Genomic DNA, 23,929 nt, shown 5'->3' with positions numbered 1-23,929 from the left:
AGTCCAGACTCAACATTGGTTACTAACACAATGCATTGATAAGTCCCTAGTAGGCTAAACCGGTATGATGGCTTGGTAGGTAATGGAAAGGGGTGGAGACAGGAAAAGAGTGGAAGAGACAAAATGGATTCACTACACACAAGTGATAATTATATTCATTGAAATGCTAATCCTTTGCACATGAACGGCCGTTCATTCGAGAATCATTTCAATGTATATATTTACACCCGTATGTCATTGTTGTCTTCTCTGTTGGAATTGGCGGTCCGTCTGCTGGAGAGTCAGTTCATCAGAGTCTCTGGTTAACTTCCCCAGAAGTCACAATGTCTTTCGTAGTTGTCGCGTGCTCAGAGACTCTGGATAGTGGCTGTTGTAATAGAAATAGCAAAAACATCTGTACGCCTGATGTAAGGGCGCAAGGCGAGACCCAGATGCAGATGGTTAGAGTCTCTGAAATGTATTATAATCAAGGGGTAGGCAAGTGAATGGTCCTGGACAGGCAAAAGAGCAAAAACAGGTCAGAGTCCAGGAGGTATAGAGTGGCAAGCAGGCTCAAGGTCAGGGCAGGCAGAAAGGTCAGGCAGGTGGGTTCAGAGTCCAGACAGGCAAGGGTCACAACCGGGAGGACTAGCAAAAACAGAGAGAAGGAAAAAGCAGGAGAATGGAATAACACGCTGGTTGACTTGACAACAAAACAAACTAGCAACAGACAAGCAGGGAACACAGGAATAAGTATCCAGGGACAAATTAGGAAAACAGGTGACACCTGGAGGTGGGTTTAGGGTGTGACAGTTGCATAGAATAAATGCTTCTGCGGTTGTTGGTATTCTCGTACTAGATGTATGTAATTTCCAGCTGCAGACTAGTAATTATATGTCTAGGATTTGCTATTATTCTGTAGTGATCCATATTCTCAGAGTTTAGCGGTAGCGTCCCACCTGGCCAACATCCGGTGAAATTGGAGAGCATGATATTCAAACTACAGAATTATAAATATTTAACTTTCATAAAATCACATGTGTAATACATCTAAATAAAGCTTAACTTCTTGTTAATCCAGCTGCTGTGCGGCTTTACGGCGAAAGCACACCATTCGATTATCTGAGGACAGTGCCCCGCATACAAAACCATGAAAAGCATATTTCAACCAGGCAGGTGCAACACTAAAGTCAGAAATAGCGATATAAAAAATGCCCTACCTTTGATGATTTTCTTCTGTTGGCACTCCAAAAGGTCCCAGTTACATCACAAATGGTCCTTTTGTTCGATAATGTCCTTCTTTATATCCATAAAAACTCGGTTTAGCAGGCGCACTTCAGTCAATAATCCACCCAGTTTCCCTCCATCAAAATGCACACAAAAGGAATCCCAAATGTTACTCATAAACTTTTCCAAACAAGTCAAACAACATTTATAATCAAACCTTTACGTACCCTAATACGTAAATAAACAATACAATTTAAGACGGAGAATCGTCATTGTCTTTACCGGAGATAAACAACAAAGAACACGTTCTCATTGACGCGCTTGGAAACACTACAGCCAAAATGGGAGCCACCTAGGAAAACTACAATTTCTGGCTAATTTTTTCCAAAAAACAGCATGAAACTCTTTCTAAAGAATTGACATCTAGTGGAAGTCCTAGGAACTGGAATCTGGGAGGACTTCACCTTATAATAAAAGTGACAGCCATTGAAAATAGTGGTAGGCTGAGTTTCTTTGGTGGTGGATGGTTTGTCCTCTGGGTTTTGCCTGCCATGTCAGTTCTGTTATACTCACAGACATTATCTTAACAGTTTTAGAAACTTTAGAGTGTTTTCTATCCAAATATATCAACTCTATGCATATTCTAGCGTCTGGGCCTGAGTAACAGACAGTTTACTTTGGGCACGCTTTTCATCCGGACGTGAAAATACTGCCCCCTACCCAAGAGAGGTTAACCATTTCCAGCCGTGTAGCCAAAACTACAGCCGTATGGTCTCCATGGCCTATAGAATTGTAGTTCTTAACCATTTCAACATCTAGCATCAGCTCCATATTTTCTGGTCTAATGTTCTATAGAATTGTAGCCATTCCAATATGGGGACTCCGTCCCGGCGTTCTCTGACTTAATGTACATTTTGTAGGAAGTGGGTTTAATGCACTTCTGAGAAAAGGGCGGTCCATGACGCTGATGTAATGTCTATGCTCACGTCGACGTGGCCATTGCTTTGGATAACTTTATATGAAAACCTTCTAAATGAGAAAATATGGGTTAACATCACATTATATCTTTTCACAAATAGTTTCATGTTTAATCACATACATTTCACAATATTTAGATGTAAACCTGACAGCTGGGAAATGTACACTTCAAGAGATACAGTTATGTGTTTCCTGTCCTTCATGAGATCACCAAATGAAACACACTCGAAATGTCCCTTAAATGCCCACAGATTACTCCCACATTCTCAAAAATATAAACATAGTTTAATTATTACAACTTCTTATGTCCAAGGGTTTCACTGTGTACCACAGTTTACATTCCAACCTCGAACACTACAGAGCACAGAGGCAGCGTATTTTATGACCGACCATAAAACAGCTGTCTTTCCGCTCTCCCCCTCTATGAGAGAGAGCACGCTGTAGAGCGGACCCACTGTAACCTGATCCTTCAGATCGTCACAGGAGAGTTACGACAGCTGATTGGCTATTATTTTATATTTGTTTATATCGAGGGAAGCCAAATGCTCGCTGGCTTCCCATGCATTTAATGGTATGGGCGGGAAGAATGTCATACTCTTTCTAACCAGAAAGCATCAGATTTATACGCTACACATACTGACACACAGGGCTACTGTTTAGTTTGCTTGGAGGTTTTCTAGGGCGAGATACATTCAGCCTCTTGCAAACTGAAGGACACGTGAAAGATAAATTGTCTTTTTTTAGGGGGGTTTTGTACATTCTTTGGAGAAGCCTGGCTTCCCTTGGTAGCCATGAATACACGTCAGATTTAATTCAGGGTAGTTGAGTTAGCTGTGAGTTAGCTTGCCCCAGAGCAGGGTAGGTCTGAAGGATTCGTTGCCCTAGAATTTTAGCTGGCTAAAACGTTTGCCACTTTCATATGACCGGTTATCCCGAGTTGAACTAAGAGTTGACCAAAGTTACCTCACTACCTCCTCAAACCTGTTTCGTAGGATACGCATTGCTCAATAATCCAACTAAGTGACCCAACTGCCATGGTAAAAATAACCCAATGTGTGTTCTGTCCAATATTTACCCAAACTGGGTTGTTTTTAACACAGTATTTTTTTGAGAGAACCAGAGAGAGATGGAGAGAGAAAGTGGGAGCAAAGAAAGAGAGACAGCTCACTGCTCCTCCTGCCAGGCCCTAGAAGACGATAGCATTGGCGCTAATGAGAGACACAAAGGCCCCTGCGCGCACCTGTGAAACAGAGACCCCTCCATTCATGAACATAATTAGAATTTTTCTCTCTCGCCATCTCTCTCCCACTCTCACTCTCACTGCTAATACTAATTCGTAATGTCCAGGCCCTCCAAATTGCAGATACAATTTCAAGAAGGGGCAACAAACAGGTAGAACCCCCCCCCCCCCACACACACACAAACAGTCATCATGAACATGCACACACACAGTCATGAACATACACACAGTCATGCCCACACAAACAGTCATGACACATCGGTGTTACAAGGTAAGCTAACGGTTGATGGTTATATAACATAATGTTCCATTTATGGCCATTCATGATGTCGGGGGGGGGGGGGGGTTCTACTAAGCTATTGGAATGGTTGTAAGATGGTCATACCATGGATCATTTAGCTATTTGATTTTGAATTCAAGGAATCCTTTAGGTATCTTTTTAATTTTATTTAATATTACATTTGGCCTTTACTACTGTAGCCCATAGAAATGTATTGAATTACACATTAATAAATGGCAAAAAAGACAATAATAAAATACATAATAATGAATAAGGTTTTGAAGTGTCTGTACTATGTCTCGGAGATATAAGAAAGATCAGGAAATATTTTTGTTTTTCTGGACACATTTAACCCCTTATTTTTGGTGGCACAAAATTACATCCACACTTCCATTAATTTGTATGGGTTACCTTCAGACGAGTCTTGTGACACTTGTAGGGGTCGTGAGGGTAAAAGGGAAAACACCATGTTCATGAGTCTCATATTTCCATAGAGTAAAAAAATATTTAGTCAGCAAAGTTCTCCCACTTAAAAGATGAGAGAGGCCTGTAATTTTCATCATAGGTACACTTCAACTATTACAGACAAAATGAGAAAAAAAATCCAGAAAGTCACATTGTATGATTTCTAATGAATTTATTTGCAAATTATGGTGGAAAATAAGTATTTGGTCACCTACAAACAAGTAAGATTTCTGGCTCTCACAGACCTGTAACTTCTTCTTTAAGAGGCTCCTCTGTCCACTCGTTACCTGTATTAATGGCACCTGTTTGAACTTGTTATCAGTATAAAAGACACCTGTCCACAACCTCAAACAGTCACACTCCAAACTCCACTATGGCAAAGACCAAAGAGCTGTCAAAGGACACCAGAAACAAAATTGTAGACCTGCAAAAGGCTGGGAAGACTGAATCTGCAATAGGTAAGCAGCTTGGTTTGAAAAAATCAACTGTGGGAGCAATTATTAGGAAATGGAAGACATACAAGACCACTGATAATCTCCCTCGATCTGGGGCTCCACGTAAGATCTCACCCCGTGGGGTCAAAATGATCACAAGAACGGTGATCAAAAATCCCAGAACCACACGGGGGGACCTAGTGAATGACCTGCAGAGAGCTGGGACCAAAGTAACAAAGCCTAGCATCAGTAACACACTATGCCGCCAGGGACTCAAATCCTGCAGTGCCAGATGTGTCCCCCTGCTTAAGGCAGTACATGACCAGGCCCGTCTGAAGTTTGCTAGAGAGCATTTGGATGATCCAGAAGAAGATTGGGAGAATGTCATATGGTCAGATGAAACCTAAATATAACTTTTTGGTAAAAACTCAACTCGTCGTGTTTGGAGGACAAAGAATGCTGAGTTGCATCCAAAGAACACCATACATACTGTGAAGCATGGGGGTGGAAACATCATGCTTTGGGGCTGTTTTTCTGCAAAGGGACCAGGATGACTGATCCGTGTAAAGGAAATAATGAATGGGGCCAAGTATCATGAGATTTTGAGAGAAAACCTCCTTCCATCAGCAAGGGCATTGAAGATGAAATGTGGCTGGGTCTTTCAGCATGACAATGATCCCAAACACACCGCCCGGGCAACGAAGGAGTGGCTTCGTAAGAAGCATTTCAAGGTCCTGGAGTAGCCTAGCCAGTCTCCAGATCTCAACCCCATAGAAAGTCTTTGGAGGGAGTTGAAAGTCTGTGTTGCCCAGCAACAGCCCCAAAACATCACTGCTCTAGGGGAGATCTGCATGGAGGAATGGGCCAAAATACCAGCAACAGTGTGTGAAAACCTTGTGAAGACTTACAGAAAACGTTTGACCTCTGTCATTGCCAACAAAGGGTATATAACAAAGTATTGAGATAAACTTTTGTTATTGATCAAATACTTATTTTCCACCATGATTTGCAAATAAATTCATAAAAAATCCTACAATGTGATTTTCTGGATTTTTTTCCTCATTTTGTCTGTCATAGTTGAAGTGTACCTATGATGGAAATTACAGGCCTCTCTCATATTTTTAAGTGGGAGAACTTGCACAATTGGTGGCTGACTAAATACATTTTTGCCCCACTGTATGTGTAGGCCAAACCGTTCTGACTTTAAAGTCGTTTTCGTGAGAAAACACATTTTCGGGATGTCTCATACCCTTGTACGAGTAGGTGTGTCTAAACGTTTTACTGGCTGTGGAAAGTATTCAAACCACTTTACTTTTCCCACATTTTGTTATGATAATAGCCTTATTCTTAGCCTTATTCTAAAATGTATTAAATTGTTTTTTTCTTCATCAAGCTACATGCAATGGCCCCATAATGACAAAGCAAAAACATATTTAGACATTTTTGATAATTTTAAATAAAAAAAACTCTTAAATATCACATTTAAAGTACATAAGTATTCAGATGCTTTACTCAGAACTTTGTTGATGCATCTTTGGCAGTGATTACAGCCATGAGTCTACTTGGGTATGACGCTACATGCTTGGCAAACCTGTATTTGGAGAGTTTCTCCGATTCTTCTCTGCAGATCCTCTCAAGCTCTGTCAGGTTGGATGGGGAGCGTTGCTGCACAGCTATTTTCAGGTCTCTCCAGAAAATTTTGATCTGGTTCAAGTGCGGGCTCTGGCTGGGCCACTCAGAGACATGTCCCAAAGCCACTCCTGCATTGTCTTGGCTGTGTGCTTTGTCCTGTTGGAAGGTGAATCTGCGCCCCAGTCTGAGGTCCTGAGCTCTCTGGAGTAGGTTTCATCAAGGATCTATCTGTACTTTGCTCCATTCATCTTTGCTTCAATCTGGACTAGTCTCGCAGTCCTTGCCGCTGAAAAACATCCCCACAGCATGATGCCTCCACCACGCTTCACCGTAGGAATGGTGCCAGGTTTCCTCCAGCCGTAAAGCTTGGCATTCAGGCCATAGAGTTCAATCTTGGTTTCATTAGACCAGAGAATCTTGTTTCTCATGGTCTGAGAGTCTTTAGGTGCCTTTTGGCAAACTCCAGGCGAGCTATCATGTGCCTTTTACTGAGGGGTGGCTTCCGTCTGGCCACTCTACCATAAAGGTCTGATTGGGGGAGTGCTGCAGAGATGGTTGTCCTTCTGTAAGGTTCTCCCATCTCCACAGAGGAACTCTAGAACTCAGTCAGAGCGACCATCATGTTCTTGGTCACCTTGCTGACCAAGGCCCTTCTCCCCAGAATTCTCAGATTGGCCAGTCAGCCAGCTCTTTCCAAACTTCTTCCATTTAAGAGTGATGAAGGCCACTGTGTTCTTGGGGACCTTCAATGCTGCAGAAATGTTTTGGTACCCTTCCCCAGATCTGTGCCTCAACACAATCCTTTCTCGGTGCTCTAAGCTCAATTCCTTTGACCTTATGACTTGGTTTTTGCTCCAACATGCACTGTCAACTGTGGGACCTTATGTAGACAGGTGTGTTCCTTTCCAAATAATGTCCAATCTATTGAATTAACTACAGGTGGACTCCAATCATGTTGTTGAAACATCTCAAGGATGATCAATGGAAAGAGGATGTACTTGAGCTCAATTTCGAGTCTCATAACAAAGGGGCTAAATATCAAATCAAATCAATTCTAATTTTATTTGTCACATGCGCCAAATACAACAGTCACCTTACAGTGAAATGCTTACTTTACAAGCCCTTAACCAACAATGCAGTTCTAAGAAAAGTAAGTGTTAAGTACAATTTTTTTAATAAAAGTAACAAGTAATTAAAGAGCAGCAGTAAATTCACAATAGCAAGGCTATATACAGGGGGTACCGGTACAGAGTCAATGTGCGGGAGCACCGGTTAGTCCAGGTAATTGAGGTAATATGTACATGTAGGTAGTTAAAGTGACTATACATAGATAATAAACAGACAGTAGCAGCAGTGTAAAATAAAGGGAGCAATGCAAATAGTCTGGGTAGCCATTTGATTAGATGTTCAGGAGTCTTATGGCTTGGGGGTACAAGCTGTTAAGAATCCTTTTGGACCTAGACTTTGTCGCTCTGGTACCACTTACCAAATACTTATGTAAATAAGGTATTTCTGTTTTAAAAAATATATATTTAGCAAAACTTTCTTAAAACCTGTTTTCACTTTGTCATTATGGGTTATTGTGTGTAGATTACTGAGGAAATTTTTGATTTGATCCATTTTAGAATAAGGCTGTAATGTAACAAAATGTGGAAAGATTCAAGGGGTCTGAATACTTTCCAAAGCCACTGTACCTTATACAGTACACCACACTGACAATAAAGATACTACTACCCTATACATAACTTCCTTTAGTCACATTTATTTCCTGTTGTAATCCTACACAACCACACACACACACACACACATATCTTGAGACATCATTAAGTCACAATATCTTTATCCGCCCCCCTCGAGGGAGACACCTGTCAAGTCCTTCTACTCCTCCTCCTCCTGAGTTTCCCTCTCACTCATCACAGTTTCCTGTGGCTGTTGTTGTTCTGTCTCTCTCTCTCTCCCCCAAACACACAGAATATTGTTTCTCTCCTCTATAAGATATAATATAATATAATAATATATCTCAAACACAAACACATTCATAATCTATCTTTTTCCCTCGCTCCCTCATTCTTTCTCTCTCTCCCTGCCTTTCCCTCTCTTTACACACACATACACAGAAACATACCCTCTCTCTCTCCCTCTTTCCTCCCTCGTTCAGGAAAATAAACATACTGTAGCTGTGATTGAATGGGGCTGTATCTCATTCAGGGATGGGTGGAGGAAATGAGGGAGGGAGCGAGTGATGGTGCCCACCACGGTGTGAGTGGGTGATGAATCGGGAGCTGCCAGGCACCTGTCAAGGGTGTCTGGCAGGGTGTACCCACAGCACGTAGTATAGCACAACACACAGAGGAGAGGAGAGGAGAGGAGAGGAGAGGAGAGGAGAGGAGAGGAGAGGAGAGGAGAGGAGAGGAGAGGAGAGGAGAGGAGAGGAGAGGAGAGGAGAGGAGAGGAGAGCCTTAACATCCTAGGAGACACACACACAGCCACAATGCTGTTCCATCGCCAGGCTCCCTTCATTGAGATTACCACGCTTAGGGATATAGAACAAGACAATGAATCTTAGACTATGTCATTCAATTTCCTAAGGATGGGGTTAGGTTTGGGATCACACACACAACAGAGCACACACACTGGAGAGGAGATTCTGGGAAGGTGTACCCATGTGCTCACACACACAGTGAGGTGAGGTGAATTCTGTAAAGGTATCATTAGGTTTCAATCTCTCACCCACTCTCACTAGTGGAGAGAATTTTACTGCATTAAGCAACAACAAAGTCAAGAGGAAACTCAAGTCAGTAGGTGCCAAACTATTGCCTCTCACTGCTGCTCTAACGGCCGTCCCTCTCAGCAGTCAGGTCGAGAAACAGAACGAGAGAAGGAGGGGGGAGAGAGAGAGACCCTTGGGGATTTAAAATCAATATTTCCTAGGTTACAAGGTCAAACTTCCACGGCAGCGAGGGGGAGAGAGGGAGGGGGAAGCCCAGAGTCACGGTGACCTGTAGCAGTGCTGACATGCTGACTCAATTAGTGGCCAGTCAATTCAGGAGCCAGCCCTCAGCCCTCAGCCCTGGGAACCGAACTGTAGCTATATGGCTCCTATTACAGACTGGTCACTAGAAACACACGTCAATTTCTATCCTGAGGACTTCGATATACTCCGTCCTCGGCGCAAACCATAAAAACAAAGACATTATGGCACAGCACTGGGCTCAAACTCACAGAGCCAGACGCTGCTGCATAAACCACTGCGTCATGGCAGTTCACAATTGTCTAGCAAGCAGGGAGAGCACTATATGTATTTTTTATTTAATTTTATGCTTTCCCCAAACCATAGCCCTAACCTTAACCACTCGGAATTAATACCTAAACTTAACCCTTTGAGTTGTTTCTGTTTTATGTCACGCTCTGGCCTTAGTTATCTTTGTTTTCTTTATTATTTTGGTTAGGCCAGGGTGTGATATGGGTGATTTATGTGTTTTTGTCTTGTCTAGGGGTTTTTGTAGATTTATGGGGTTGTGTTCAGTTTAGGTGTCTAGGTAAGTCTATGGTTGCCTAGATTGGTTCTCAATCAGAGGCAGGTGTTTATTGTTGTCTCTGATTGGGAACCATATTTAGGCAGCCATATTCTTTGGGTATTTTGTGGGTGATTGTTTCCTGTCTTTGTGTTTACTGCACACAGTTTTGGTTGTTTTGGTTTTCATGTTTTGTAGTTTGTTTGAGTTTTCTTATTAAAGAACCATGAACTAGAACCATGCTGAGTTTTGGTCCGCCTCTCCTTCCCAGAAAGAAAACCGTGACATTTTAACCCTGTTACCACGCAGAAGTAATGGTTCAAAAATCGACGTTACATCAAATCCCAAAGTGAAACTGTGAGATCAAGTTGCCTACTGACTCTTATAGGCCCCGTTCACACTCAAGTTGTACAACTGATGTACAACACATTTGACCAAATGGTTGTGATACAACGAAGATCTTACAGGGCCATAGACCTGAGATCACACCTGGTATGAAAAAAACACAACAGTAGAATTGGTGTAGATGCTAGGTTTTGATCTTAGTATGTTTCTGTAATCCTGACACTAACAAGGTCATTATGAAATATTTATTGTAGAAAATAAACCACGGCGTCGGCATAGACTTTCAAATTGAGATGGTAAGTGTGAAAGTGTTATTCATAAACAAACAGTATATAGACACACACAAAAACAGACATTTGACATGCAGAAATGCCACTCATAAACCCTCCACCACAGTTTCTTTGCAGTATAAAAAAAACCTCCTACACAGTGGTACTAAAGACCATAATTTCCCGATAGTGATTAAACTTAAGCTAGCTAGCTAACCAACAATTGTAAAAATGTATTTGAGAGACAACAACTGCTTATTGTGCAAATGTATTTATGTTTTCAATAAATATTTGGGGGAGAAATATAGTTTACATGTCAACAATCCTTTGATTCTTAACCAACACTGCGTGTTTTGCTCCACGGTTGAGCACACCACTTCAGTTGCTAAACAACCTACCCGTGAGTGAGTGAGCGAGCGAGCGTGTGCGTGCGAGCGAGCGTTTGTATGTGTGTGTGTGATGAATGAGAAGGTTTTTTTCATACAGAAAGTTTCACGTCACCCTTCACCTCTCAGCACCAGTTCTGTCCCGCTCAATCAACACACACACACATTCCTTTGCTGGGTTAACATCAAAAATATTGTAATCAGATTACAGATACTTTTGAAAAACGAGTTAATTACTTCGAAGATTAGTTTTAAATTCAGAAAGGATGTTTCTTCTCTGTTTTTTCAATTACATTCAAATCAGCATTGAAAAAAGGCGCAAGTTTGTTCCAGCTGAGCGAGTCTGACCACAAGTCAGAGACCGCTATGATGACAAACCAAATGTGTTTGATGGATGGCGAGAAAAGAGCAGGAATAGGCTTTTGTAGGCTACAGTCAAAGCTATGTCTTCCAATGGTGCGACTACTGTCGGCATCCAAAGATTATGCATCTTGAATAAACGCTTGGAGGTAAGGATGACAGTAGTGGTTTAGTCTACGGCGATACAAATATAATTTATTATTGATATCTACAAAACGCATTGATGTGAATCACACTGCTGCTCTCTCATTTATCTATCTGTGCCTCACGGATTGTGGTTGTTGTGAATGGCTGTTCACAAAACGAAATGTGTATTTGAACCTAATAATGGTTGAATTCAAGAAGTTTAACCTGCCTATCATTCATTGTTTTTGAAACCAGTGGACAGCCAGTGAAAAATGTGCTCTTTCAACAGCTGCATAGTGCGGGTGCAAGCCTATGGAATAAATGTAAGGCTTAAATTGCTCAATCAAATTCATGCTGATAAAAAAAAATCCACAGGCCTAATTGACACATGCTCAAGCTTGCACAATTTTGATAGTTGCTACATCCATTTTAGGATTTATATATTTATATATATATATATATATATATATATATACACACTATATATATAGCAAAGGACTTTGTGAAGATGTTGGAGGAAATGGGTACAAAACTATCTATATCCACAGTAAAACGAGTCCTATATCGACATAACCTGAAAGGCCACTCAGCAAGGAAGAAGCCACTACCCCAAAACCTCCATAAAAAAAGCCAGACTAAGGTTTGCAACTGCACATGGGGAAAAAGATTGTAGATTTTGGAGAAATGTCCTCTGGTCTGATGAAACAAAAATAGAACTGTTTGGCCATAATGACCATCATTATGTTTGGAGGAAAAAAGGGGACGCATGCAAGCTGAAGAACACCATCCCAACCGTGAAGCACAGGAGTGGCACCATCATGTTGTGGGGGTGCTTTGCTGCAGGAGGGGACTGGTGCATTTCACAAAATAGATTGCCTCATGAGGCAAGGAAATTATGTGGATATATTGAAGCATATCAAGATCTCAAGACGTCAGTCAGGAAGTTAAAGCTTGGTCACAAATGGGTCTTCCAAATGGACAATGACCACAAGCATACTTCCAAACTTGTGGCAAAATGGCTTGTGGCCATCACAAAGCCCTGACCTCAATCCTATAGACAATTTTTGAGCAGAACTGAAAAAGCGTGTGCGAGCAAGGCCAAATACCAAAAACGAATTGAATGTATGCAAACTTCTGACCCACTGGGAATATGATGAAATAAATAAAAGCTGAATTAAATCATTCTCTCTAATATTATTCTGACATTTCACATTCTTAAAATAGAGTGGTGATCCTTACTTTCCTAAGACAGGGATTTGTTACGGAAAAACTGGGTTTAAATGTATTTGGCTAAGGTGTATGTAAACTTCCAACTTCAACTGTGTATATATATATATATATATATATATATATATATATATACAGTGGGGCAAAAAAAGTATTTAGTCTGCCACCAATTATGCAAGTTCGCCAACTTAAAAAGATGAGAGAGGCCTGTAATTTTCATCATAGGTACACTTCAACTATGACAGACAAAATGAGGGAAAAAATCCAGAAAATCACATTGTAGAATTGTTAATTGTTCATTTGTAAATTATGGTGGAAAATAAGTATTTGGTCACCTACAAACAAGCAAGATTTCTGGCTCTCACAGACCTGTAACTTCTTCTTTAAGAGGCTCCTCTGTCCTCCACTCGTTACCTGTATTAATGGCATCTGTTTGAACTTGTTATCAGTATAAAATACACCTGTCCACAACCTCAAACAGTCACATTCCAAACTCCACTATGGCAAAGACCAAAGGACACCAGAAACAAAATTGTAGACCTGCACCAGGCTGGGAAGATTGAATCTGCAGCTTGGTTTGAAGAAATCAACTGTGGGAGCAATTATTAGGAAATGGAAGACATACAAGACCACTGATAATATCACTCGATCTGGGGCTCCACGTAAGATCTCACCCCGTGGGGTCAAAATGATCACAAGAACGGTGAGCAAAAATCCCAGAACCACACGGGGGGACCTAGTGAATGACCTGCAGAGACCTGGGACCAAAGTAACAAAGCCTACCATCAGTAACACACTACGCCGCCAGGGACTCAAATCCTGCAGTGGCAGACGTGTCCCCCTGCTTAAGCCAGTACATGTCCAGGCCCGTCTGAAGTTTGCTAGAGAGCATTTGGATGATCCAGAAGAAGATTGGGAGAATGTCATATGGTCAGATGAAACCAAAATATAACTTTTTGGTAAAAACTCAAAGAACACCATACCTACTGTGAAGCATGGGGGTGGAAACATCATGCTTTGGGGCTGTTTTTCTGCAAAGGCACTAAGACGACTGATCCGTGTAAAGGAAAGAATGAATGGGGCCATGTATCGTGAGATTTTGAGTGAACACCTCCTTGATCCCAAACACACCGCCCGGGCAACGAAGGAGTGGCTTCGTAAGAAGCATTTCAAGGTCCTGGAGTGGCCTAGCCAGGCTTCAGATCTCAACCCCATAGAAAATCTTTGGATAGAGTTGAAAGTCCATGTTGCCCGGCAACAGCCCCAAAACATCACTGCTCTAGAGGAGATCTGCAACAGTGTGTGAAAACCTTGTGAAGACTTACAGAAAACGTTTGACCTCTGTCATTGCCATTGTCATTGCCAACAAAGGGTATATAACAAAGTATTGAGATAAACTTTTGTTATTGACCAAATACGTATTTTCCACCATAATTTGCAAATAAATTCATTAAAAATCCTACAATGTGATTTTCTGGATTTTTTTTCTTCTAATTTTGTCTGTCATAGTTGAAGTGTACATATGATGAAAATTTACAGGCCTCTCTCATCTTTTTAAGTGGGAGAACTTGCACAATTGGTGGCTGACTAAATACTTTTTTGCCCCACTGTATACAGTTGAAGTTGGACGTTTACATTCTCCTTAGGCAAGTTATATTCTTCAAAAATATAACTTATAAATGCCTTATGAGCTTAGTTCAACTGTCACACTCCATGAGAACCCAAAATATAAGCTTTTCCAATGTTTGTAAACATTGGAAATGTAAATAAACACTGTATAGCCTCATAAAATGGTTAAAACAATCATTTTGATATCAAAGATGGTCAGTCCTTGCATCCATAGCTCTCTCTATTAACCTGAGAGTGGTTACATTTCTGCAGGCCCATCCCTTAGCTTTTGATCAAAACAGGGGCGGGATATCGATTTTGTAATTGTTTCATCTGTGGATTTGCCCTTTAAACAGCTGCATATTATCAAGATATCAAAGTGTCACCAACAAAAGCTGAACAATAGTCCTATAGCAAATGCAGCATATGGCATTCATTTTTCACATGTAAATAGCATTTTTCAGTAGTGCTCAAAAGCATGCCATTCCATGAGTGCAGCATTTATTTTTCACCTCGAATCAATGAGCCCAATCAGTCCTCCATGACATCAAAATCATAAACAATAGAGTTGGGCTGGCTAATAAATCCTTAGTTTTGGGGTCATGGTCAGGTAAAACAATTTAGCTAATATATACTATACTTCCAAGTCCTATTCTTGAAGATCAAGAGGTATAACATTTATTGGAATGACTGGAATTCTAAATTAATTTAAATTTATTTTATTTTATTATTATATGTAGTAGAAAGAGATGGGTTAGAAGAAGCCTACATCACCAACCCATAAAGTAAAATGTCAAATCCATATTTGGCCAGTTATGTAAACTTTAAAATGGATTTATCCTGCAATAGATGTCGTTCAATTGGTAACATACATTTTTGTCTTCTTCTAATGCCTCTTAAGGGGAAAGTCATCTAAAAGTAACAGAATATAATCAGATTACGTTACTGAGTTTCGATAATACAAAAGTTAGGTTACGGATTACAATTTTAGACAGGTAAATGTAATGGATTTACATTTAGAAAGTGTGGGAGGGGGCAGAGGGATCACTCACTCACTTGTGTTAAGGGAAGGACGGCTCATAGTAATGGCTAATACCATTCCATTAATTCCGTTCCAGCCATTACTAGGGGCCCATCCACCAATGTAAAGTGCCACCAGACCCCACTTAAACACACACACAGACACACCCACAAGTGCCATGCTCTACCAACTGAGCCACACAGGACCACAAGTATCTATGTCCAAATGTTTCCATCCAACTGAAGTGTGACCTCTCTGTGAACCTGACCTTGTGACAGCAGTCATTTGGCCAACCGAACGCACTACATCAGGCACACTATATTGTGACGCATTGCCACTCTAGCCTGGTCCCAGATCTGTTTGCGCTATCTTGTCAACTCCTATTCTCACTGTCACACCAAACATTGACGATAGGAGTTGGCAAGTCAGCACAAACCGATATAGGACCAGGCTAACATAGTGACTCGATGGAAAAAGCATGTAGTTAAAGAGAGAAACAACACACAAATCGCCCTATTCCCTATTTAGTGCACTACTTTTGAGGGCTCTGACTGTGCTCCTACATCTGCATTGCTTGTTGTTTGGGGTTTTAGGCTGGATTTCTGTATATTACTTTGTGACATCGGCTATTGTAAAACAGGCTTTATAAATGCATTTTTGATTGATTGATTGATTTTTAGGGAATAGGGTTCCATTTGGGATGCAAGCATGATTGTTGGAGTTGGAATAACTGTTCCAATACTGAAGCTCTGTAATACGTTACCATTATTGGACAGTGGGCTCCAAAGTTACTGGCACCCCTGACTGGCAATGCACAAACAATACTTAAAAAAATATAAACAATATAATTATAGAGATAAACTCAAAATACCAACATGTGAGAAATACTGTACTTTATTAATGTTTCAATGGAACCAACCAACCAAAATCATACAATTATTTAATACAAAATAAATTTCACCAAAATCAAGGTTTCATGATTATTGGCACTCCTCATTGTTTACTTAGTGTAACCACCTCTGGCAAGGATAACAGCATGGAGTCTTTTCCTGTAATGTTTGACCAGGTTAAGGAACACATTTGGAGGGATTTTGGACCATTCCTCTATGCAGATCCTTTCAAGATCCTTCACATTCTTGGGTTTACTCTTATCAACTGCCCTCTTCAACTCAGCCCACAGGTTTTCGATTGGATTGAGGTCCGGCGACTGAGATGGCCATAGCCAGAACATTGACTTTGTTGTCACAGAACCATTTCTGTGTGGATCTTGAGGTATGTTTCGGGTCATTGTCTTGTTGGAAAGTCCACCTACGTCCAAGTCCCAGCCTTCTGGCAGAGGCAACCAGATTGTCAGCCAAAATTGCCTGACACTTGGTGGAATTCATTATGCCATCAATCTTAACCAGTGCCCCTGGACCTCTGGAATTAAAACAGCCCCAAAACATCACTGACCAACCACCATATTTCACCGTGGGTATGAGGGGCCTCTCCTTGTATGCATCTCTGTTTAGACGGCAAACATGCTGATGCTGTATCTGACCAAAACGTTCAATTTTGGTCTCCTCTGACCAGGGCACCTTCTTCCAGTCATAATTTAAATAACGTTTGGCAAACTCCAAGTGCTTGCGTCTGTGTCCTCCCTATCCTGGGAGCAAAATGCATTTGCATCTTCTTCTATACGTGAGGTTTTCAACTGTTCCATATCATTAGAATTTTCTATTAATTGCCCTGACAGTGCTCAGTGGTATATTCAATCGTTTGTGGATCTTCTTGTAGCCATTACCAGATTTATGAAGGTCTATGACCATCTGTCTCTTTTGAACTGCCAGTTCTGTTGTTTTCTTCATGGTGTTGGATGACAAAGGGATATTTCATGCGTGTTACCTCATTTTTAAACCCTAGTGAAACAGGAAGTAATGTAATGGCTCAATATAGTTCCTTAAGACTTAGATAAACTTAAATAAGTGGAATTTAATTCCTGGTTTAATTTGTTATATTTGTTCATTGTTCAGATGTTCATTGTGAAACCTTGATTTGGAGGACATTGATTTTTAATTCAATCAAAAAATGTTTTTGGTGGGTTCCATTAAAACATTAATAAAGTACAGTATTTCTCACGTGCTGGTATTTTTTGATTATCTCTATAATGATATTGTTTATATTTTTTAAGTATTGTTTGTGCATTGCAAGTCAGGTGTGCCAGTAATTTTGGAGCCCGCTTGTAATGAATTTCCTCCTCCGAAGAGGAGAGGCGAAACGGATCGGAGGACCAATATGCGTCGTGGTAAGTGTCCATGGTTCTTTTTAACCTCTTGCTTCTACTCGGGACGCTTGCGTCCCAACTAGAGCTCTGGAAATGCAAATGCGCTACGCTAAATGCTAATAGTATTAGTTAAAACTCAAAAGTTCATTAAAATACACATGCAGGGTATCGAATTAAAGCTACACTCGTTGTGAATCCAGGCAACAAGTCAGATTTTTAAAATGCTTTTCGGCGAAAGCATGAGAAGCTATTATCTGATAGCATGTAACACCCCAAAAGACCCACAGGGGACGTAAACAAAATAATTAGCATTTCGGCGTTACACAAACCGCACAATAAAATAGAAAACATTCATTACCTTTCACCATCTTCTTTGTTGGCACTCCTAGATGTCCCATAAACACTATTTGGGTCTTTATTTCGATTAAATCGGTCCATATAAAGCCTAGATATCGTTATATGTAGACTGTGTGATAAACGAAAAACATTGTTTCAAAACGTAACGTCATTTTTTAAAATTCAAAAAGTCGACGATAAACTTTCACAAAACACTTCGAAATACGTTTGTAATGCAACTTTAGGTATTAGTAAACGTTAATAAGCGATAAAATTCATCAGGAGGCGATGTAAAGATCATTAGCTGTCCGTCTGGAAAAATGTCCGGCTAGAAACTCAACGAAAATATCCGGTCCTAGACCTAAGGAGATACGGTGCCCTGCATGTGTTTGACCAAGAAAAAACTCAAAGGGAAATGACAAGACTCTAGACACCGTGTGGAAGCTGTAGGTACTGCAACCTCAGTCAATTAATTGTGGTTCACCTTTATCAATGGGTTCAAGTAGCGCATGGATATATTTTCCCATTTTCAGTGATCAGTTTTTCCTGTGCTTTTCGATGTAAATGCCGTTCTGGTAAAGCCACAGCAGTGATTTAACCAGTTTTATAAACGTCTGAGTGTTTTCTATCCACACAGACTAAGCAAATGCATATACTATATTCCTGGCATGAGTAGCAGGGCGCTGAAATGTTGCGCGATTTTTAACAGAATGTTCAAAAAAGTAGAGGGTCGACTTAAGAGGTTAATGGGTTAAGGAACACATGAACAACTGACTACAAAAAAACAAGAAATGTGAAAACTCAAAACAGTCCTATCTGGTGCAAACACAGAGACAGGAACAATCACCCACAAACACACAGTGAAACCCAGGCTACCTAAGTATGATTCTCAATCAGAGACAACTAATGACACCTGCCTCTGATTGAGAACCATACACGCCCTGACCATACTAACTAATTACAAAACATAGGAAATAAAGGTCAGAACGTGACACCGCTCTATTGCAAAGTTAATAACAACACACCCAACACTTTAAAACCGGATAAGTTCTGGTTCTCAAACATTTTGAGTAAACCGACTACCTAAAAATAAGTTAAGAAACTTAAATAGCTGAAGTGAGCAGTACTACCTTCATGTGAGTAATACAAATGCATTTTTTTGTAAGGTATATTATTAGTTGACTGCCCCCACTAAGCCACGCCTCCAATGATTTCCCAGTGTGCCTTATCTTTTCGATTGAATTATATAGTTACCACCGATGACTGTATTTGTTAGTGACTGAGAGATGAATTCATACATTTTCAGTCCTTTGGCCTTCCCCAACTGAGTTCCTAGGTTAATATTATCATTATAATTGAACCATTACATATACCGAAAGGCGTTATACAGTGGCCTGAAACTCATAGTTTTTACAGGCCACTTCAGGCCTGCAAGTAGGGTTGCAAAATTTCCCAAACTTTCCCAAACATTCTTTCCAGTAATCTTCCAACCAGGATTTCTGGAAAACCTGGGAAAATTACTAGAATATTGAAACACTAATTGTAAATGCCATTATGCTGGCTTTGATCATTCCTATTGGAATCTAGCCTGCATTAGGCTATCCAACAGTTGAGATTTGTATTCACCCACAACCTGCATTCATAATGACTGCGAAGGCTAAAATTAAATAATTGGATCAATCACTCAATGTACATGCCAAAACACAGATATTAAAAAGAATTATATAAAATCAACATGCTGGGAAAAAAAGTTTGTTTTGTTATCATTCTGTATCTTTAAAAAAAATGTTGGTATGACTTCTCATTTAGTTTCGAGTCAGTGCCACATTAACATTTTAAGTAATAATGAATTTTAATTTACTTTGAGTACAACTTACTAGACGTATTTGAGTAAAACATGCTTTGGGGTTTACAGTGATGCCCTCAACATCCATCATCTGCCTGTCAAAACCAGGGATGGAGGGAGTACTGGAGGAGAGGATGAGACAGATAGACAGAAAAAGAGGATGAAAGTCAAAAGAAAAAATTAACAAATCAACTGAAAAGACAGAAAACAAACCTTTAGTAGTGATGGAGATATCCCTTGATAATTATCAAACAAATATGAGCATGTAGGCCAATGTTTTTGTTTTTTTGTTATCTCATCATTATCGAACCACAATAAGCTCCACATGAATGAAAGCATCCTGCCAAAAGTATCCTGACAAAATTGTGAAAAAAATAGTGTGGCTATTACTGCAACCTCATCACAGTGATTCCTGGCCTATTGGTGGGAGGCTGGGAGCTGTCTTTCAGCACCACACACACACACACTATTATCATGACTCGTGTAGGGTTTACAAACACCTGTGTTCATTGAGCACTTCAGGTGGTGCCCCATTCCCCCACCCCCAATCCTAGCCTTAACCATTAGTTGGAGAAATGCAAAATTGATTGAAGATCGTGTCTAGGAGCAATTCGACCCCACACCGTGTTTTGTTTGTTTATTGTTTGTTTTCACTAACTGGTTTATGAATACTGACCGCATGGCTGCCATTCGCTTGGAGCTTCGGCTTTCTATAGATTGATTTCAGAACCATGGACAGCTCTCATCCGAGTCCATAGTGGCGGATTTTAAAGAATCAAATAGAAAATATACAACAATTCTATACTGAACCTGTAAGAGCACAGGATATCTGACACCAAAAACCCTGAATGCAGAATAAACTATATTTTCCAAGCAGGCTACTCGTGAATGTTGCATACGATTGCCGAATAGAGATGGCAAGGACACACTGGAACATAGGCCTCTTTTTTAATGGCTCTTCACCAACCAGTCGGTGAAGTGTAAAACAAAACTACAGGGTCGAAGCTTCCTCCAGGCCACATGATCATATTTGAGGTATAAATTATGTGATAAAAAGAGAGCAGCTGTCGTAATTCTGTGTCAACGCCATTGTCGAGTTTACGACTGAAAAAAATGCTGCCCTGGGCTACAGCGGGTGAATAACGAGCAAGCAGTGCCAAATGCGACGGGGGGAAGACCATTCCAGCGGATTAGGCATGGAAGCCACCGGTGCCCTAATAACGTTATTGAAATGTACTCAATGTGGAGTGGGGTGGCCATGGCGGAACACCTGGCACCGAGTGGCCGCTACACCGCATGCGCACCACAAATAGGAATAGGAAAATAGTAGCAGCTACTGTAGTCTTTGCCATATACTAGCCTAGCACTAAAATAAAATATCATAATTTACAGAAAGAATTAACATGTAAAGATGGCTGATATTTGCTTGGAAATAATAGCCTACTTCTGGTGATATTGTGAAGCCTGTGGAAGCAAAGTTATGACACCTAAAGGCCTGGCCCTTTCTTCATTCCACAACCGATTTAAAACTCCTCAATTGGGGGAAAAGCAACCAAAGGCACACACATGAAAGACCTTAGAGTACAAGGCCATATGCTTCTCATCCTGCTTGAACCTTCTGATAAGAGAGCAAAGGATCTCCTTGAATCTGCCATCCGTTACCATGACGATTGACGTCTGTATGGGACCAAACTGTATCTATTTAGCAAAAATCAACAGATTGGGGGATGATCCCCGTCAGCCTACCTTGCATTCATCCATGCATGTTCTCACTGAATATGCATCCGTTTCATATTTCTGAGTCATAAGCTCAAATTCCTCATATTTCTCCAGGGCGTGTTGGTCGTAGCGCTGGTACGCCTGGACGCACAGGCTGCACCTCGCCACATCGCCATCAATAAGCACGTCAAGACTGCAGTTCAAATTGTCCGGACTCGTAGACCCGTAAAACAAATCCAAAAGAGAATAAGAATTACAAAAGGAAAGGTACAAATCACTTATATTTACTGTCCGGGTCCGTTCTTTTTCCGAAAGGTCCTTGCACAAATGATCGGCGTCATCAAAAGTGAAGCAGTTTTTAGATAAACTATCGTGGTGGCAAGTTTCAAGTCGCCACAAAGGTTTGGTAGAATACCCTATAAAAATAGCATATTCGTTTTCTCTGATGCTGCTGTGTGCTAAATGGAGGCTGGATGATGGGATGGGGTTTGCAGACGGGTAAACTCCCATGTCCGTCAATGCAAACTTATCACGGGTCATTGTCAATTTCGCCTCGGCGCAGAACCATAAGTGATCAGAGAGCAGAATGGTTAGAAACAAGAGTGAAGCCAAGGACAGTCGCCATCTCTGGGCCCTCTCTGAGTCTGCGAATGGCTTTTCGTTCTCGCGGGGTTCTAGCCAGATTTTGAAGCCGTCTTCTTGCAGCAGACACGTCCAAGCACCCCAGGTCATATTTTGGGAACGCGCTTCTTCACCGGCCGACTCCACCGTGGGGGTTTCTCTGCCGCAACATTCATTGACTTGGGGTCTAATTTGCGTTTTTCACCTCTTAAATGTTGGGTCGTAGGTAGTGCTGCTGGTTTACCACCGCGATTATCTGTAATTCACATTCAAGTAATATGTTGGAGGAGATTAAACCGTGATTTGATGGGGCCGCGTTCTCCATGGCTCTCCGATGAAGATGCTAGTTTTCTGTAGCAACATGTCTCGCTTCCCCCTCCTCTCCTCTAGCCTGCGCTCAGCACTGGTCCTTTGCGTGGACCCGTTTTACGGCAACCTGCATTTACGTTCGACTTGAATCCGCCGGTCGTGGCTCTCGGATGAAGGCTGGGTTCTATGTCAGCCCAGTGATTTTCGCTTCCGTGTCTGCTAGGCGGCAAAATGCCTGAGAAGTTGTATTTTGATGTCCACTGTCATCTTGGTCCTGGGTTAATTGCCGCCATCATGTTCTTCTTGAAACACTTTTTTGTATCGTATCGTGCGCGACATCTTTAGCGCTGCGACCGTTCCAATCTGACGCACCTGGAGGGTCTGTTTTCAGAAGGTGCAGCATCAGTTGCCATCCAGCTACTCTGAAAGCTAAAACAGATGATAGGAAATAGTGTGGACTCGAGAGACAGGAGAGTCTGCTCAACAAGTAGCCTAACCGATGACAAAATTGAATATGAAATATTTAGCATCAGTCACAAAACGCAGCCATAGCGTTCGAGTGATAGCTGTCAATGATCCTGAAACCCGGGAAAGATTTCATTTATGTAAGGGTTCCCCCACTAGTGGAGTTGAATACAAAAAATACACTTAGTGTGTTCTGTATGCATGCATTATTTTGGAATTATTACTGAATTATGGCCATGTGAATACTTCCATCAAGGTCAAAAGAAAGAAACATACCCACACTTTCATTTGCTATGTCTGACATGTTCATCAAGTGCATGCCATTATACAATCATTATAACGTTTATATAACAACAATATAACATTCATTCATGGCACAATCAATCCTTCAGGGTGACATGGGTTCAGGATTGAATCCAAGGACACTGATCATGTATTGTGTGGTTTGTTTGGCTGTGGACCTTGTTGTTTGTTTGTTTCTCTTTTATCCCACAGGCTTATCTTGCAACAGTCCTTCAAATACAAAACAAATAGTATAGCCTATACACTGCAATAAAAGCAAAGATACATTTGAAACACACCATTTAAAAACCAAACAAAAGTTTTTCTTTCTCATTTAAACAGTTAAATAACTGACGATCCAGAGTGCATAAAACAGGTGAATAGCTAGATGAGCTTTGGTAAAGATTCCTGGCAACAAAGCTCCTTGAACTAATTTCAGCTTCTCTTCCTTCTCTCCTGTAGAATACTTGTTAGTTCCTTCTCTATTCTCCATACAAATGTCTTTACTACTCCTTCACGGATCCTTTGTAAATAGCCTTTTGACCCAAAGTAAAAGCATGAGAGAAGGTCAGTGGAAAGTAACACCCCATCATGCATTTGGAATTATTCTGCATCACTTTGAGTCCTTGCCATTGATGACTGCAATCTATAGACAATTGGCCACAGACGAGAAACTGAACTGAGGCCAGGGGTCATATTTATAAAGCTTCTCAGAGTGGGAGTGCTGATCAAGGATCAGGTCCCCCTTGTCCATGTGATCTTTTTCATTGTGATCAAAAGTTCAAACTGAAGCTACATCAGCACTCTTACTATGAGATGCTTTAAGAATATGGGCCCAGTTGTCTGAGAGGTAGCTGGTCTGAGAGATGTGCTATATACAGTAGAGTGCAGTGTAGATGATACAGACAGATAAGTTGATCAGAGGTTTGCTGATAGAGAAAAAAATATATATTTATTTCTGTCTGTCTTATTGAATTTCCTTCTTTATAAATCTCT

General features: G+C 40.9%; 1 protein-coding gene across 1 annotated transcript in view; it reads right to left on the bottom strand.

Moving 5' to 3' along the window:
• LOC115129603 (NALCN channel auxiliary factor 1-like) overlaps positions 1-22,256 on the bottom strand; it is a 77,496-nt gene extending 55,240 nt beyond the window's left edge. The window contains exon 1 of the mRNA XM_029660149.2: positions 21,284-22,256. Within this exon, the coding sequence (XP_029516009.1) occupies positions 21,284-21,988 (705 nt within the window). The 5' untranslated portion in view covers positions 21,989-22,256. The remainder of the gene's footprint in view (positions 1-21,283) is intronic.
• Between the last annotated feature and the right edge of the window lie 1,673 nt (positions 22,257-23,929).

This window comes from Oncorhynchus nerka, linkage group LG5 (assembly GCF_034236695.1).
Source record: "Oncorhynchus nerka isolate Pitt River linkage group LG5, Oner_Uvic_2.0, whole genome shotgun sequence".
Lineage (NCBI taxonomy): Eukaryota > Metazoa > Chordata > Actinopteri > Salmoniformes > Salmonidae > Oncorhynchus > Oncorhynchus nerka.
Note: the sequence above shows the minus strand (reverse complement) of the source record. Positions and strands in the feature narration are given on the sequence as shown.